The sequence below is a fragment of the Podarcis filfolensis genome (assembly GCF_964270895.1).
Source record: "Podarcis filfolensis genome assembly, chromosome: 8".
Classification (NCBI taxonomy): Eukaryota; Metazoa; Chordata; class Lepidosauria; order Squamata; family Lacertidae; genus Podarcis; species Podarcis filfolensis.
In genome coordinates, this window is record NC_139611.1 from 62,256,966 (window position 1) to 62,274,079 (window position 17,114).

General features: G+C 43.5%; 1 protein-coding gene and 1 long non-coding RNA gene across 2 annotated transcripts in view; both read right to left on the reverse strand.

Moving 5' to 3' along the window:
- Positions 1-17,114, reverse strand: part of LOC310767995 — a 135,422-nt gene that overhangs the window by 103,529 nt on the left and 14,779 nt on the right. The gene's annotated exons all lie outside the window — the stretch shown is intronic.
- On the reverse strand, positions 724-15,730 carry FUCA1 (alpha-L-fucosidase 1). Its single transcript, XM_083626653.1, has 8 exons — positions 15,298-15,730; positions 11,927-12,061; positions 11,658-11,795; positions 10,488-10,593; positions 8,799-8,999; positions 7,324-7,514; positions 5,967-6,066; positions 724-3,334 (listed from the first exon to the last, which is right to left on the reverse strand). The coding sequence occupies exons 1-8, from the start codon at positions 15,666-15,668 to the stop codon at positions 3,194-3,196; spliced, it is 1,383 nt and encodes a 460-aa protein (XP_083482779.1). The 5' UTR covers positions 15,669-15,730; the 3' UTR covers positions 724-3,193.

The window sequence follows — 17,114 nt, forward strand, 5'->3', positions numbered from 1 at the left end:
TGCAACCCAGTGCCAAGAGAGTTTGTATGCCCAGTATATACTCAGCATTTTAGCATCATGGCATTTTCCTCAGTATGTTGCAAGGGATGATCAATGCCAAAGGCTATTTGCCAATGTCCCCAAGCCAGGAGACAGATGACATCAATTGCATTTTTTGGATCCCCCTAACTGGCACTGAGCTTGAGCTTTTGAGGTTGACTGTTACTTCACAGCACTGCAATTAATGATTGAACCAGGATGTTCATTGGAAACCACCTTTCTTTGGAACACGCATAGGTCTTTCCCCTTGAACGTGTTAAAAATCATTTTAGAAATGATTGAAGGTAACTAAAGGGTTGGGAGAGGATTTCCTTTGCCTCAGAGGTAATGGATACCTCTGAAAAGTATTGGAGTAAAACAATGGCACCTCTCTGGTGTCTCCTTGGCTTTCTCAAGAACCTGTGTCCATGCTGTGAGCTGCTAAGTCCTAGATAAATCCCCTATTCTCTCATCCTATGCTTATCTATTATGGAGATAATAATACTAAGATGGTGATTAAATGTGGTATTATTATTGTTCCACAGGATAACTGAAAAGCTGCATTTTATGTGCAGAAAAACGACACCACAAAGGGCATTCTCACAAGCCAGTTCTAATGGCTGCCTACCTCTTCCCAAGTTCTTACCCATTTTGCTTCCAAACCTCACCTGTTGCAATGCCATATATTCAGATCATGCAATGCTATTACTTCAATTCCAATGTTTTATTATTTTTGCAAAACCAACATTTGAAATCAGATATGAAAAACAGAAAAGGCACTGTGATCGATACATTGCAGAATAACACATCAGGAGGACCACTCATACCACGTGGTTCAATCTTGCTGTTTGGTTTTATATATATATAAAAGATTTAAACATCTGATTTAAAGTCATTCGTTTACAGAGTTGCACCGTACGGGTTTCCCTTTGAAATATACTGTCTGTCGTATTTTGTCATGATAGGCCATATGATGGAGGTGAGGAAATCACCTGTTATAGTTGCTAAGCAACTGCAACACACTCCTTAAACTTGCTGGGATCTACTGCATTGCTTGATCATAGTCTAGAGGCCATGGTGGGGGTGGCAGAATGCAGTTAACTGCTACATAACCCTTGCAGCAGAGATAGAGAACCTGTAGTCCTGTAGATGTTGCCCAGCTACAAGTTCCATCATCCTCAACTGGCTGGTGCAGATGGGAGCAGGACTAACATCTGTAGTGCCACAGATCCCACATCCATCCCTTGCAGGGTCAACATTTCAACCCAATTACTCATACCCTTCACTCAGAGCCACATTTGCCCTCAACTGCATGATTAGCTTGTACTTCCAGAGCACAAGAACATCCCTCAAGAAATGGGGTAAAAGGTCCTGCAATCGTATTCCCCATCTTGTATGTTTATTCATTTAGAAGGTAAGTTTATATGCTATGGAAGGGTTAGCCAACATGGTATCCTCCTGATGTTGGACTACAACTTCCATCAGTCACAGCTAGCATGACCGGTTGTCAAGGATGTTCAAGTCCAACATCTGGAGGGCACCAGATTTGCTACCCTTGACATAAGGGAAGGGACTAGCTAAGGAAAAACAGGGTGAGATGAGCAGCCAATGGTGAAAGTTTCTAAATTTTGCCAGCCATGCCTGTGGAAAAGGCACTTAATGCCATATGCAGCAATATGAATTAACTGGATGTTTCAGGATAGCATTAACGCTTCATCAATAGAATGCATGAGAAAGGCAAGTGAGGGACCAGCTACTTTTCTTATTTACAAGTGAATTCTTAATTGATTTGTAAGTCTAGACCTTGAAACCCATTCTAAGAGAGTCCTTTCCCTGTTCTACATGGGCTCACGTTCCACTTTTTGCAAGAGATGAACTTACACAATTCTGAAAACATGAAGGTCATATCATCACTGCCTTCCAAGAACAAAGTTGTTTTGTTCCCCTCAAATCACTGCACCAAAATCTGGCATTTAATTATCTATTGCCCCACAACTGTGATGTATTGATGGCTTGTTACCAGTGATTCTAGTTAATTCTGTGTTCCCTCCCATTGGACTTTGCTGGTTTGTGAACTTAGATACAAGGCCTCTCCTCTCCACTTCCAAGCAAAACACTTTTCAGAAGCTTTCAAAGTTCTAATTAGTACCTCATAATACTAATGGTCTATGTTTTGGACATATATTTTTGGTGTTCATACTTATTGGATGGGGCAGTTATTCATGTTTTTGAGTGATTTTTGTGAATGAACACTTAATATAGTTATTTTGTTTTATACTTCATATATCTGTTTCATTTTGATATTTTTTTTTATTGTCGATTGTATGCTGTTGTCTCTGGAAACTGCTTTGTGACTCCTCCTGTGTAAAGCGATACATAAATGGGAGACCTGCTCTAATTCAACTGAGATCAATTGCTGAGCTCTGCTCATTTTGCCTCTAATCAATGGCCTAAGTTTGCATATCACAGTATACCAGGTAATGGTTTGCTGGAATGTGCTTTTCAGAGCTGCTTTTGTCCCTTTCCTGCAAGTGGACCCAAACCATTATCCCTGGCTTAGCATTAGAGCAAAACAAACCATGACCCCAGCTTTGGAGGTAACGCTAAGCCAGGAATCATGGTTTCTTTTGCTCTAACAAAGCATCATCAGTAAGCCAAGGACAAACCTTGGCTACAGATCAGGGTATGCTGAGACTGAAACAAACCACAATTTCTCCTTCAGGTGTAATGCTAAGTCAAGGATCACAGTTTATTTCAAGCTAAGTGGCCAAGATCACAATAACTTTGGTGTTCAGTTAGCCACTAGGTATAGTTTCCCATAACATGTAAGTGAAGTGGAACTCATCACAGCCCAAGCTGATTTCCCCGAGAAGTTACTGGAGACAGTTCTCATTCTGTGCAAATGATGCTCAATGCATTACAGCAGAGTGCTTTTGGACATTTGTGTCAGGCAAATTAAATCATGCCGGGAGAGTGCCCGTTCTTCGGTTTCTCCCTACTGAAATGCAACACCTGAGGATTGCTAACACATAAACACTGCATTGCATTGCAGACCCATCTTTTAAGCCCCAACCACCCACGATTTCAAACCCATTCATGCCACTAATCACACCAGCTTGAATGGTTCGTCATTGAGAGAAAAACAGACGTTCCTCAATTTCTTCCAACTTCACCATCATGCCACTCCAACTAGCTTAAGAGTCCAGCCATGCTGCAGAGGGAGAAGTGAAGGAACAGCAGAGGGCAGCATGATCTTCAGTCCTTTGTCTGGAGCTACCTGCCATTTCAAAGGTTCAGAGAATCCCAACATAGTCACCTACAACAAGGATACAAAAGTTGTTAATTTGTTACTTTATACAAAAGCATTGTAAGATAATTAGGCTGGTTCACATAGCTAGCTATCTCCATATTGGTCTTGCGGAACATGTGGAAGCACCAAACAGCTCATAACCTGACTAGTAATGTATATTATGATTGCACATCTTTTCTCAGTGACATGGCCACCCCGCCGCAGCATCGTAGCTGCGCCATGAGCCCAATGCAGGTACTGTGTGTCAATCACGTGGGGAGAACCAGAGAAGAGTAGTGGTTAGTGTTAGACTGGGAGACCAGGGTCCAAATCCCCACTTACCCATGAAGCTCACTAGGCGATCCTGGACCAGTAACAGTCTCTCAGTCTAACAATGTACTGCTTTTAAGCTTCTTGGGGGAATGGTGGGATATAAACATGAGAAATATAAACAAACAGGTACTGCAAGAAGGATCCCCATTGCACTAAACAACTCACTGTCTTCAAACCATTCAGAATTGGGGTGGAAGGAATGTTCAGAATAAAGCACAATGATTTCAGAAATATCCTCTGCTTCGTAAGAGTTTCCAAGAAAGGAAGAATATGGAAATGGCAAGTTTCAATTAGGGATAAGGTTTTCACTGTGCTCTCTAAGAGAAAACTGCACCACTGTAAAAACAAACTGTACCAAGATTGTAAGGAGGGGACTCCCTTTATCAAGCTTACTGCAGTTAAGAAAATACCAAGAATGAGAAAAAATAACTTTAAGGCACAGACATCTGCCAAGCACTTGCTTACTGGCTTAAGGACTGAAGAGTCTAGGAATTGTGGGTAGCCTGAACAGGCACAAAACTACCACTGCATCCTTCCCAACAAGAGGACACAGTATCCATCTGCATAGATTGATCTCTTGTCAGAAATGAATAATTAAAAAGTGATTGCAGAGCACGGGGTAGACCACATACACAGGATGCAAGAGGAAGCAAATAACATTCTTATAAAATGGCATTTAAAGATGTGAATTCTGTTTTCAGATGGCATTTTGCTGTTTAAGTCTATTACAGAACATTCTGGCAAGTATCTAGCTACAATTGCCTATTGAAGGAAGGAGCTTCTCTGATTATTTGCAGCAATCTAATTTTCTGAAGAGTCATAGGGCAATTTTAGGAGTGAAAACCTGAGGCTGCCAGATGGCGCAGCAAGATGGGAACATGTGCCAACCCTGAAAGCTCTACACAGCCTGCATGTGTGCTACCAGGTTTAATTCAAGGCGTTAGAGATGGCCTAAAAGCCCTAACCAGCCTTGGGCCCAAATATCTGCCAGAGCATCTCCTCCAATGCCAGACAGCTTGATCTTAAGATCAGCCAGTGGGGAGGTGGAGGGAGCAGCTCTGTTCACAGCCCCCGCCAGGATTCAGAGTGAGGGGATGTATAGAAGGAACTTATATGTGGTAAGACCACATCTCTGGAATTATCTCCTCTACAAGTGAATTTCAGTTCAATTTATTTATGCAGTCTGATAATAGAAGATTTACCCTGAGCATCAATAGATGTGTTTTAATTAGCTGTTACAATTTCCACCCTCATTTGAATATGCTTTAGTTATATTTGCTGTATTTTTGTTGATATGTTTTGATGTATATCACCCCAAGCTCTTTCTGAGACTGGCTAATTATAAATATCCCAAATAAATTAATCTCTTGGAAATACTCAGCAACTAGATTGACCACTGACAGGCTGCCTTCCTACACTGTAGTTACTACTTCTCCTGCTGCCCACCTCACCCAACTGTATTACTTATAGGGAGCAGAGGCTGCAGCCTCTGTGTTAATTTGTGGCCTCCTCACAAAAGGAAAAGAAGAGAATCTAGGAAGGCACGTGATAGGGAAATGCAAACAATGCACGCCTATCATTTTCTGGTGTGGGCATCATAGTGACCTGGAGCCAGCTGGAAGACCAGCAAATCTGCAGCCCTAAAGTGGGCAAGAGCAACAAGGGCAGTGCATGGGGTGGGGGAGATGGAAGGAGCTACTTGCCTTCATGCTGGGCAGTTTTCCCTGCCCCTCAGAGGTTAAACCCAGCTAATCAGATAACTGGGGAAGTGCCCTAACAGCATGAAGATGCAGGTTCAACTCCTGGTATTGCCAGTTAAAAAGATCTCAAGAAGCAGAGCTAGGAGAGCGCTTTGCCCAAGACCATCAGCAGCCACATTCAGAATCAGGAACAATCCAGTCTCCTCTTGGTCAGTCAGGGTTTAAGTTGCCATCATTTAGCAGAAATGGGTACCCATGAATGGAGCACATGAACATGGATGATATGAAGTGATACTTGAAGGGGTACTTTGCCTTTCCAGAGCAAATATGCATATGAATCTGCTATGGAGATTCTGTGGTGAATTTCCTTTCAAGCGAAATCCAGCACAACTTCTACTGTATCTTGGCAAAGGTAACTGAGAGGGCGTTTATTTGGTCATGCCTGGTATAGACAGACCAATAGCCAGACTAAGGTAATTTCATATTTGTATTGAATACGGGGTATTCAAGTTCCTGCTAGAGCCATTAAAATTATTCTTTGTCATAACAAAGGCTCAAGAAATGTTAAAAATTACTGAGATGCCAGTAGACGCAATTTTCAGGCCTGCTTTCCCTTCTTTCCTTACTTTAGTGGTTGCAGATGAGACAGGTGATGGAAGAATCAACACACTGCTTTCTGGCCAGGTTAAGAAGATGGCATAGACCGTTTCTCCCTTTGAAGTGTACCTGAGAAAATATATAGCAAAGCAAAGTTGTGGAAACAGACACAAAAGTTCCAAAGCAAGGAAAAAGCATCCATCTTTTTTAGGAGCAGAACATCTGTTTCGGAAATACCTTCCCTTGCTGATGTTTGCAGGGATCTAGTGCTTGTTCCACCTTCTCATGTTGTGGCTGCGTGGCCAAGAATGATGAAAGCCTCAAAGTCCACCTTTACACTCACACCCCCTAAAAGCAAACATTGCATGACAGTCTGTCCTTGCTTTTCAACTGCTGCCGTCACCAACATGGAGGTGGGTCTGGCAGGGGCCTGTGGAAACTTTCCATTAGAGTTCTATGCTGGGCTATTCTCTTTTAAATGTTCTCTGCTCCTGAAAGACTTTCAGAATTGGTATTCTCTCATCTCTCCCTCTACTTGGGATTTAGCGAATCACCATGTCATAGGTGATGTATGAGGGAGCTTTTAATAGCAAAAATTATTCCTGCATTGAATTGGGGTTGAACTAGATGACCCTCAGGATCCCTTCCAACTCTTCAATTCTGTGATCTACAAAAAGCTGCCTTGGAGATAATTGGTTATTGACAATTTGTGCACCTTTTAGATAAATAAAATAACTACCCCCAATGTAGCAAATACCAAAAAGTCAACCAATAAGATTTAAAAGTGTAACCAGAATTTAAACAAAACAAAGCCATTTGTGGCTTCAGATGTTAAATCTAACACAAACCTTCTCATTAAGCAAAATAAAGCAAAGCACAGTAAGAAAAGAAAGCATTAATCTGAATAGCACACCTTCATGGGCTTTGGGTGCTGAAAGAGCAGAGAAGTGCAGTCCAATCAAATACTTTAACAGCCTGCATCACCTGTGATTGACAATACTTTATGTCTTTTTCTAAGGTGAGGCCTCTTGCATTTCAGTTTCCTTTGAACTACTGCAGCACATGCAAAAGGTTTGCCCTTCTTACTACCTCAGTAAAATAGTGTCTAGTAATAAAGGCTTATAGAGACTAGATCTTCTTTCACACCTGAATTTGTGTAAGATACTACAAAAGGAATTTTGTGCAAGTGTGCTAGTTCCTAAAGAGGTTCTAACACAATTTACTCATCACATTAAGGCCAACACTGCAACCAAATATACATGAAGACATTGTGACATCTCTCTTGTTGCTATGCAAATAATGGTTAACTACAGGTAGCTGAAGCATTAGAGGCTACCTTCCTGAATCTTCAAGAAGAAGCCCATTTTGTATTAGTTTTTGCCATACCATGTGCTGCAAGTGCAATTCTCCTTTTGTATTCTCCATGGCCTTGATTCATAAATGGCCTCCCCATTAATGCCTAGCCACTTCCCAAGGGCTAGGAGCCTCTCTTGGAAGACTGGAGCGATCACCCCTTCCTTTGTGGGTCCCACATTGAGAAGATAGTTTCCACCATAGCTCACAGTTTGCACAAGTTCCTGTGGTAAAGACAGAAACAGAACATATAAACATTTTTAAGTCAAGAGAGAAAGAAAGTCATTCCCCAAAGCAGCAATAAAATTGCAAGTGCCTGTTTAACTAGTCCAGTCCTTTACACTGAGAAAGGATACTCTAGAACAGGGGAGATAACATGGCCCACAATACCTCAAAGACCGCTTCTGCCCATATGAACCAACCTGGACCCTGCACTCATCCTCTGAGGAACTTCTTCATGTGCCTTCTCTGTTAGAGGTCCGGACAGTGGCAACATGACAAGGGGTCTTTTCTGCAGGGGCTCCCCATCTGTGGAACGCTCTCCCCAGGGAGGCTCTCCTGGCACCTTCACTACATATCTTTAAGTGTCAGGCAAAAACAGGTCTTTAGCCTTTAACTATCTGTGACCTTTTAGAAGTAAATGGGATGTTTTAATGTCCTTCTCTTTCCTCTTGGTTTTAATGTATCTATGTTGGGTTTACTGTCTGTTCGTAAGTCGTTTTGGGTTTCATTGGGCAAGATAAAGCAACTAACAAATGTTAATAATAATAATAGTAGTAGTAGCAGCAGTCCAACATCTGGGGGGGACAACACATCAGCCACCCCTGCCGTAGAACATCACACAGACACCTGCCTCCTTTTTCCTGACTTAGGAAATTCCATAACTTCACAAGTATCCAACATTATAGTAAAATATTCACATTGCAGAATGTATCCTGCTGCTCTTGCAGTAATTTCAACAAACTGACTCGGATAAACATACAAAGCAAAATTTTCACCAAACATAAATATCTTGCATGCTCATGTTTGATGCCTCAAACTTTTGTGGGGGATTTAAGTATAAGTTGGGAAGAAGGAAAAGGGCCTGTCTGAGCAGGCGTGGTGGTGGCGGCATTTCATGCCAGTTCTTATCCTCTCCTTCACCTTCTATCTTATGCAGTCCCTTCAAAAGTCAACAAAAAGGATTACTGCTTATGGTTTTGCATGGTTTGTTCTCTTTTCAGGTATTCATCTGTGGTTGTAGGAGGCAGTCAGTTTGGGGAAGATTGAAAAAGCCTTTTTTTAAAAAAGATACTGAGCTTGTCCAGCACCATTTACATGCACTTAAGCTGAAGTACAAAAGTATCTAGCATTTTCCTAAAGAATGTGGCCTACTTTAACTAGAGATGAGGCTCAATTCAAATCTCTGCTCCGGCTGTTGCAACCTCCAGGCAACTCTCTGCAAGCTTTTGCAACATCATTGCTGGATGGCCAATCCTTGGCCTTTGTTTACACTTCAAAGTGCTCACCTGAATGATGCTGGATTCATCCATGAGTTCATTGATTTGCATGTTGCTTCGATACCCCCAAGATCTTCTGTCAATAGAGCTGCACATCTCCCACTTGTGGTCTGGCAGAGTGCCAGGCTCGTATTTATCTTGACAGTTATAGAAACCTCCATGGTGGCAAGAGCAATTGATGCCCCATCGATCATTCACCACTACAGTATCCTAGAGGGAGAGATTCATATGAAATAACTGCAGCTATTTTGCCTTATGCTACAATCTTCAATAATTACAGGTGCGTGTGAAATCCTCCAGATAAAACAGAGCTTAATGTTTCAGGATAAAAATGGAAGTATCCAGTGTGTTCTGTTCGTCCACTTTGCTTTGGATCAAAGACGGGGGACAGCAACACGTGGCCCTATAGATGGCTGTAGAATCCCTGTTAGCACTCTGAAGAAAGTGGCCTCATTCACACAAAACCATGACTTGTGCCTGAGCTGGAACGAGCCTTAACAAAGACTTGGGCTTGCACCCAGCTCCCTGACAGTGCAGTGAGGAAAAAGACTTTGCTACAGTTTAGTTTCAATGTCACAGAAGCCTGGCTTGTTGTCTGCCCATTCCCAGATGACTGCAGCATTGGGAGGCAATCTGCATGTGGGAATGAGCCACTGCTGATGGAACTTCTGTATCACCTCACCTTAAGCAAATGCCTTTCAGCTGAGTTTGTACACCCATTCAGCTGCCTAGTTGCAGTGACAGACTGGATGAGGGTGCTGGATGGGGATAGGCTGCCTATGCTCTGGTAACATCGCATTAAGTCTAGTATAACATGTTACATGCGGGGCTACCTCTGAAGAGGCTTCATGAACTTCAGCTGGTGCAAAATCTGGCTGCCATATTTATAAGTGGAACTGGGATGATGAATAATCTAATAACAGCGCCAGCCATCTGTACGGGCTTTCAGCTGATTTCCAGGCCAAATTCAAAGTGCTAATTTTAACCTATAAAGTGTCATATGGATGAACACTCTATTGCCTTAAGGCTTATGAGGTGTCTCTTCCCTTATGAACCTGCTCAGAACCCCCTGGTCATCTCTGGAGCCCTTTCCTGAATACCATCTCCAACGGCAGTGCAGAGAGTTGCCACGTGAGAAAGTGCCTTTTCTCTTAGAGGCTCTCTGCCTTTGGATTACCTTCCCCAGAAAGGTGCACCTGGCTGCAAACCTAACATCTTTTCACTGTCAGGTTGGTTTTTTTTTTTTAAAAAATACTGTACACCCAAATATTTGAATACTGACATCATTCTCTCACTAGCTCAATGGAAGGTTTTTAGCTGCTTATGGTTTTACGGTGACTGTGTGTGATTAACTTTATGGCAGGAAGTGCACTCTTGGAGGGACACATAGTGTGATCTTTTTTAGTTATTGTAGTTGTAGGTTTAAATATTTGTTTATAAACTGCCATGAGACCTTTGGGTATAATAAAGCAACACATATATAATCATAACCATAAGCTGATCCTGCATCAGAAGCAATTCATACATCTCACCCCGGAGGAAACAGAAAAGGGCAGAATTTACAAAGGAGCACAAAAAAATGTGACAACCCCATATACCAGAAACCATTCTAAGAGATTCATCTCAAATGCAAACAAGGAGACTACCCAGTTCTTAACCTTTTTAACTGATCAGTAAACATGAAGGAAATTGAGATACCTTGACTGGACTGTCATTGTAAAGCCAGGCGAGGAAAGAGGTTGAGTTCCAGTAAGTATCTGGTGCCTCCCAGTCTCCATCAGACCAGATGAGATCTGGCTTGTATCTAAGATGCAAGTACCATTGCGTCATAAATTCGAGTTGGTCTTTCTGCAGAGATGAGCCACTAATAGCTGCTTATGGTATTCAATTATTTTGTAAATGTATTATAACAATTTATACCCCACCTTTCTACATCAAGTGTGCTAATTGCACTTGTCTACAAATGACCGGGTAGACAGAAGCCTATTGTGCCAGCGGTCTGCATGCAAGAAACCTACATTCTTATTACAAAACTGGAGTTCTTTGTGCACTACAAACATGTTTTAGAAATGACAAAGTTATAGGGTTGCATATGTACTGCAGTTCCATAAAGCATAAAATTGGACACCAGGTACAGAACTTGAGTGGGTTTTTTTGTTTTTTTAATGTTCCTAGCTCTCTCGTCTGTAAAGATATGCTTGAAAGTCTGTCAGCGTTGTTTGCTGAAATTCTGGAAGCCACTGTGGGCAAAACAAAAGGGGTTGACCTTTACACTCACTAAGACTGCAATCCTATGCACCCTTACCTGTGAGCAAACCCCACTGAACACAGTACGATTTCCATCTGAGTAAACATGCCTATAACAGAGCTGAAGGGGATGCGGCAAAGCTTGGCTACCATTTCTAAATAAGTAACCATGACAGGGCCTGAGAGGCACAGCTTCAGTGGCTTACCCAGCTATTTTCCCCTCTAAGACTATCAAAACAATACATGCATATACATATATAGCCCTGGCATATATATCCTGCCCTTCCTCAAGGAGATCAGGACACTGCTTATGAACTTACCCATTTCATCCTCATAACAACCTACCAAGGGGACACAGAGTGAACCATTTGAGATTTCATAGCTAAGTCATGGTTTCGCTGTAGGAAACATGGTGGTAGAATGTTGGGACTATGGCAGAGGCGGCCTATGTAACTTTATACAGCCAATTACACTCTGTTAAGTGTTGCATGAATAACAATCTACCACGGCAACAAGTAGCAAGGGGAAACCTCTGAGCAACCCAATTTGCTTGAAAGTCTTACTTTGTTCAATGGGGCTTGGTAGGGAGCAAGCATGTAAGTGGAGGTTGTTCAATCTTACCTCAAGACAAGCTCATAAAGCTCAGGCAGGCTCTTGCCATAGACAAAAAACTGACTCTTGAAGCCATTTTTTTTGTCCAATAAATAGAGCGGGTTAAACCATTCAAAGAGGGAGTGGTACAGTCCATAGTGTATGTTCCTAAAGATTAAACAAAGGGGGAAACACAGTAATAGAATTAGATAGGTCTGGATGTCAGCAGAAGGCTGTGAAGCCCAGGACCCTGCACAGCAATAAGCTTCCACTCCCCACTTGTTAACCCACATAGATACCTTTCTCTGAGAGCATCCCCCAGTTCACCCACCAAGTCTCGATGGGGCCCCGTATCTACCGAATTCCAGTTCCATGACACGTTGGACCCCCAGTTGGTGAAGCCTTCATGATGCTTTGTTGTCAACACCACATATCTGTAGGAACCAAAGACACAGGATTAGAAGGGAAGAAAATTAACCAACAAGATTCCCAAATCTAACAGGGAGGGTAGGTGAGAGCTGGAGAGACTAGACCAAGATGGGCCTTCCCAACTTTGTTAAATCACTTCATTTTCTCTCACTCTGGCTGCACTTCCAGACTGTCACTATTTTCATGTGAGATTCAGTCATGTACCAGCTAATTCAGGATGTAAAATTATAGCTGATTTGGAGGTCTCGCAGCAAATCCGCTTCCCCCAAAGGTCTGACATTTTGAGCTAAGCGACAGGAAAATGAACTGGAAAGTTGGGATAACATTTGCTTTGATGCAATGGCATTTAACCACCCCACGAACAAATCAGAATGAATGCTCATTAAATAGCCAATGGCATCTAATCTCCCTGCAACCAAACTAGGACAAATGCTTAACAAACAAGTTGGCCTGAAAGACACTTAAGTAATGCTTCTATTTTGCCTTCTTCCTGTGTACAGTACTCTTCAAGACACTGTAAAAACAACCATTGCTCGTGTATTCTGTTATCTTCTGCAAAAACACAGGTCTTTTCTTTTATTTTCCCAGTTTGATGACTGAAATTCTCTTTGTACGCTCAGATTCACCCTTTCTCCTCCATTCTTATTTCTGGTGCCTGTACAGCTGGGTTTTTTTCCATTTCTTGTTTTGCTGGCTTCTGTTTCTTCATTGCCCTGCATTTTGTCCAGTTACTACTTTTCTTTTTTTATTTTCATACTCTGGCCCCTTCTTATCTATCTCTTCCTCTCTGCGAGTGATTGAACTTCTTCCCCAAAATCTTCGACCTCTTGTAACTTCTGCAATGACTTCCCCATTCCACTTCCTTTTGTATCTCTCCCCCTCCCTTTACTGTATTGTATTCTATGGATAAGTCCTTTTAAATCAAGGGTTGTATACAATGCTACTCCGACAGAGCAGACCCAATGAAGATAATGAACATAACTTAAGTCCATTAACTTCAATGGGTCTACTTGAAGTAGGACTTAGTTGGATACAATTCTATGGCACATACATTTTGAGGTATTTCCTCAATAAGCCTATAATTTTAAATTAGACCATCCCAACAGCAATGTCTGGGAAATGGCTAGCCCAGCTTCGTAAGAAGCCTCACCAAGAGATAGGGTGTGCTAGCTGGTCAAGAACTGAATGACTGAGGGAGGACTACAGCAAAACCTTTTGCACCCCAACTGGATAAGACTAATTGCCTATCTAGTTCAGCATCCTGTTTCCCACAATGACCAACCAGATGCCTCTGGGAAGTCCCCAAGCAGCACCTGTCTGAAGGCAATAGTTTTCTTATTACCACATCTTTCAGCAGGAAATTTCAAAACTTAATTATGTGTTTTAGCATGTTGTCAGAGCTGCCCAAGGTCCCAGCTCACAAAGGACCAACGCTGCTTTGTTGTTAAATACAAAAGTCTTTATTGAAGTTCAGTTCCACTTCCAGAGCCGCAGCGCGCAGCCCCACGTCTCAAGCTTTAGACCGCTGATGACCCTTCTGAATCTCCTCCCCCTGTACACCAATATAAGACCCTCGCCTTGCTCCACCTTTTCCGCTGCTCCTTCCTCCTCTGGGTCCGCCTGCCCGCCGGGGTCTCGCCCTTCCTAGCCTCTTCTGACGCCGATTCCCCTGAGCCTTCTCCCTCCCTCCGGCGGGCTTTAGGAGCTGGTTCCCCATCCGGGTCTCCTGCTGTCCCGCGCGCCTGTACATTTGAACTTGGCGCGCGCGCCCAGCCAGCAGTTTTCCTCCTAACCGTTTCACTGCTGCTGTCACTGCTTCCCCCTTCGGGTGGGCTAGCTGCAACTGACCTCCCCTCCATTCCCCCACTCTCCGATGGAGGCGTGGTCAGCCCTGACTCACTCTCCCTCCCCTCCGGAGGAGACGCTGGCCCTGACACATGTGACTCTTCCCCCCCACTACGCTCTGGTGGGGAAACTGGTCCCGATCCTCCACTGCTGCTTTGGGGTTCCCCTCTGGCTCCTTGTTTCTGGTGCGTCCCCCCTGGGACCCCCCTTGCCCTGACCATCGGAGCCCCCTTCTGGGAATCTTCTGATTCGCTGGAGAAGCTCATAGAATCTCTCGGGCCACTGTCATACTCCCCTACGCTGCCCTCAGATTCTTCCCCTTCGCTCTCCAATTCCTCTCTCCCCAGTGCTCCTGCTCCTGATTCCCTGACACATGTATTTTACATTTTTGTAAGTCCAAAATCTACTGCATGTCAATTTTATTGGGTGATGCTGTGACAGAATTTAGGAAAGGGCCATAGCTTTGCAGAGCATTTGCTTTGCAGACAGAAGATCCCAAGTTCATTCCCTGGCATCTCCAGGTAAAGATGGGAGAGGAAGTGACACAGTTCAGTGCAACACCTTCATTCTTCTGCAGGTTAAGACTGTACTCAAGCTAGACTCAAGCCTAGAAAATATAGCTATATACTAATAATTTTGCAAGGATTTTGCAATAGTTTTGCAAGGATTTAAATTATGAAAGAGCAATGGTGTGTAGTAACAATAATTTTCTATGCAAGAGTATTTTATCCATCGCAGAACAATGAAAATGCCACGCAATAAAAAATATTGTAACATAAATGAAATGAATTACTCGCAGCATTATCCTTTCCAAAGATGCTGTGTAGGAATAATTTGCTATGCGCTACATCATTATGCCAATAACAGATTATACACAGCATAACCACATAATAAAAAGAAAACACTATGCAGTTACAAGCATTCCATACCAAATTATTACAAACAGCATTATTACAGCTAAGCTAAGCATAAGGTAAGGCACATAATTCTTTATAAAGTACACCTCCACTTGTAACAATGCTAATTAATCGTCCATCTTTAGTTGCAAAAATGCTATGAAGTCCTAATAAGATCCAATATCATTCAATGTGTTTTCATGTTAACAGCTATATATATATATATATATATATATTCATTCCTGATATTGTTTCTGTGACTGCTGTTTTAAACTGATTTCGATGTTCTTTTTTATGTTGTAGCCCACCCTGGGACTACAGAGTGAAGGGCGGGAAATTCATAACAACTGCGATTAACACAGTCCGCGCGGTGCTATTTGTCACATGGATTATTATACACCATTATTATTATTATTATTACTGCTCAATCGTGCTAAGCCCCAGGCCGGCCGCTATGCAGAAGCGGCCTCTGCTGCCCGCTCCGCCCGTCTGCTGCTGACCTGGCGCCGGCCTGCTGGAAGAGCCGCGCCCACTGCCGGGGCTGGAAGTCGTGGGCGGTGAAGCGGGGGGCGAAGTCCGCGTAGCTGGTGCCAGGCGGGAAGCGCGCCTGGACGAAGCGGTCGAAGTCGGGCTGCTTCTCGCCCCGCCAGTGCCACCAGAACCACTCGGAGCCCCAGGCCGGCACCGAGAAGACCCCCCAGTGGACGAACACGCCGACCTTGGCGGCGTCGAACCAGCCCGGCAGCGGCCGGGCGTCCAAGCTGGGCCAGTCGGGGGTGTAGCGCTGAGGGGGCGCCGAGGCAGAGGCTGCCCCGACGAAGCAGAGCCACGCCGCCGCCGCCCGCAGGAAAAGCCCCCGGCCCGTCTCCATGTCTTTCCCCTCAGCAATCGCCGCTCAGAACGGTGCTCGCCAATTGGCGCCTGTAAGAGCTTCCCTCGGCCAATCGCAGCCTCGCTCCCATATGTAATCATGCATAATAAGCGCGCGACCTGCCCGGGGGATGAGAACGAGCAGCTGATAGCCCGAGGGAGTGTGAGCGGCATATAGCGACAGAAGCGGAACTCCAGCAGTCTCCCAAGGACTTGGGTCTCGAGAAAGGAAGTGGGCGGTGTGGCTTGTACAGTATTTCATTTTTTTTAGAAGACTCGCTAGACGGAAGTCTTTTCCAAGGCGGTTTCCATACGAGGTTAAAATAGAAAGGCGTACCAACAGTCAAAAGGGGGGGAAAGCTGTCGCATAAACTCTGAATGGTAGCTCCAAAGGCAAGCCGGATGCACTGACTGCAGTACCAGATCCGAGTTCAAATCCTCAGCACTAGATGCACTAGATCAGTGTTCCCCAACCTTGGGCCTCCAGCAGTTTTTGGACTACAATTCCCATCATCCTTGACCACTGGTCTTGCTAGCGAGGGATGATGGGAGTTGTAGTCCAAAAACAGCTGGAGGCCCAAGGTTGGGGAACACTGCACTAGATGACTTTGGGCCGATCACGAACTCATAGCCTGACCTAGCTTGAAGGGTTGTTGCGAGGATTAAAAAATAGGGAGAATCATGTATCCTGCCTCAGCTTCCTCATACATAAGTATAATAATAAAAGTAGCAATAAAAAAAAATCCAGCTGGTTTACTAATACCATTTCAGAGCACATAAACCTTAAAACTATTATAACACACAACTTCTGTGCCAATGCCATCTGAAACAATGTCCTCAGTGCCTATGTGTGTGTGTGTGTATATATATATATATGTGTGTATATATATATATATATATATATATATATATATATATATATATACACACATATATATATATATCCCAGGAGGGAATTTCATAGTCGGGGTTTTGTTTTGTTTTGTTTTTGAAATAGTTTTTATTAAAGATTTTCATGAATTACAAAAGAATGTGCAGTGTCTCTTTTTTGTTGTTCAGATCAGGGAATTTCATAGTTGTACAGTGGTACCTCGGGTTACGTAATTAATTCGTTCCGGAGGTCCGTTCTTAACCTGAAACTGTTCTTAACCTGAAGCACCACTTTAGCTAATGGGGCCTCCCGCTGCTGCTGTGCCGCCGCCGCGCGATTTCTCCTGAAGCAAAGTTCTTAACCCGAGGTGCTATTTCTGGGTTAGCGGAGTCTGTAACCTGAAGCGTCTGTAACTTGAGGTACCACTATAGTAGGATGATCACTAAGAAGGCAGGTCATATCTGCCAGCCGAACTGGTTGTATTGGTTGGTCTCTTCTGCAGCTTATCTTAAAGAAAAGTCAGACTGGTAGAGCTGGAGGCAACCTGGATCCAAATGGTTTGACAGCAGGCTCTTC

Excerpts from the sequence above, each read along its gene's own strand:
- FUCA1 (XM_083626653.1), bottom strand. The coding sequence starts at position 15,668 with ATGGAGACGGGCCGGGGGCTTTTCCTGCGGGCGGCGGCGGCGTGGCTC. Across the intron at positions 12,062-15,297 it reads TTCCAGCAGGCCGGCGCCAG|ATATGTGGTGTTGACAACAA; the intron begins GTCAGCAGCAGA and ends TGGTTCCTACAG. Across the intron at positions 10,594-11,657 it reads CTTTATGAGCTTGTCTTGAG|ATACAAGCCAGATCTCATCT; the intron begins GTAAGATTGAAC and ends CTTGCATCTTAG.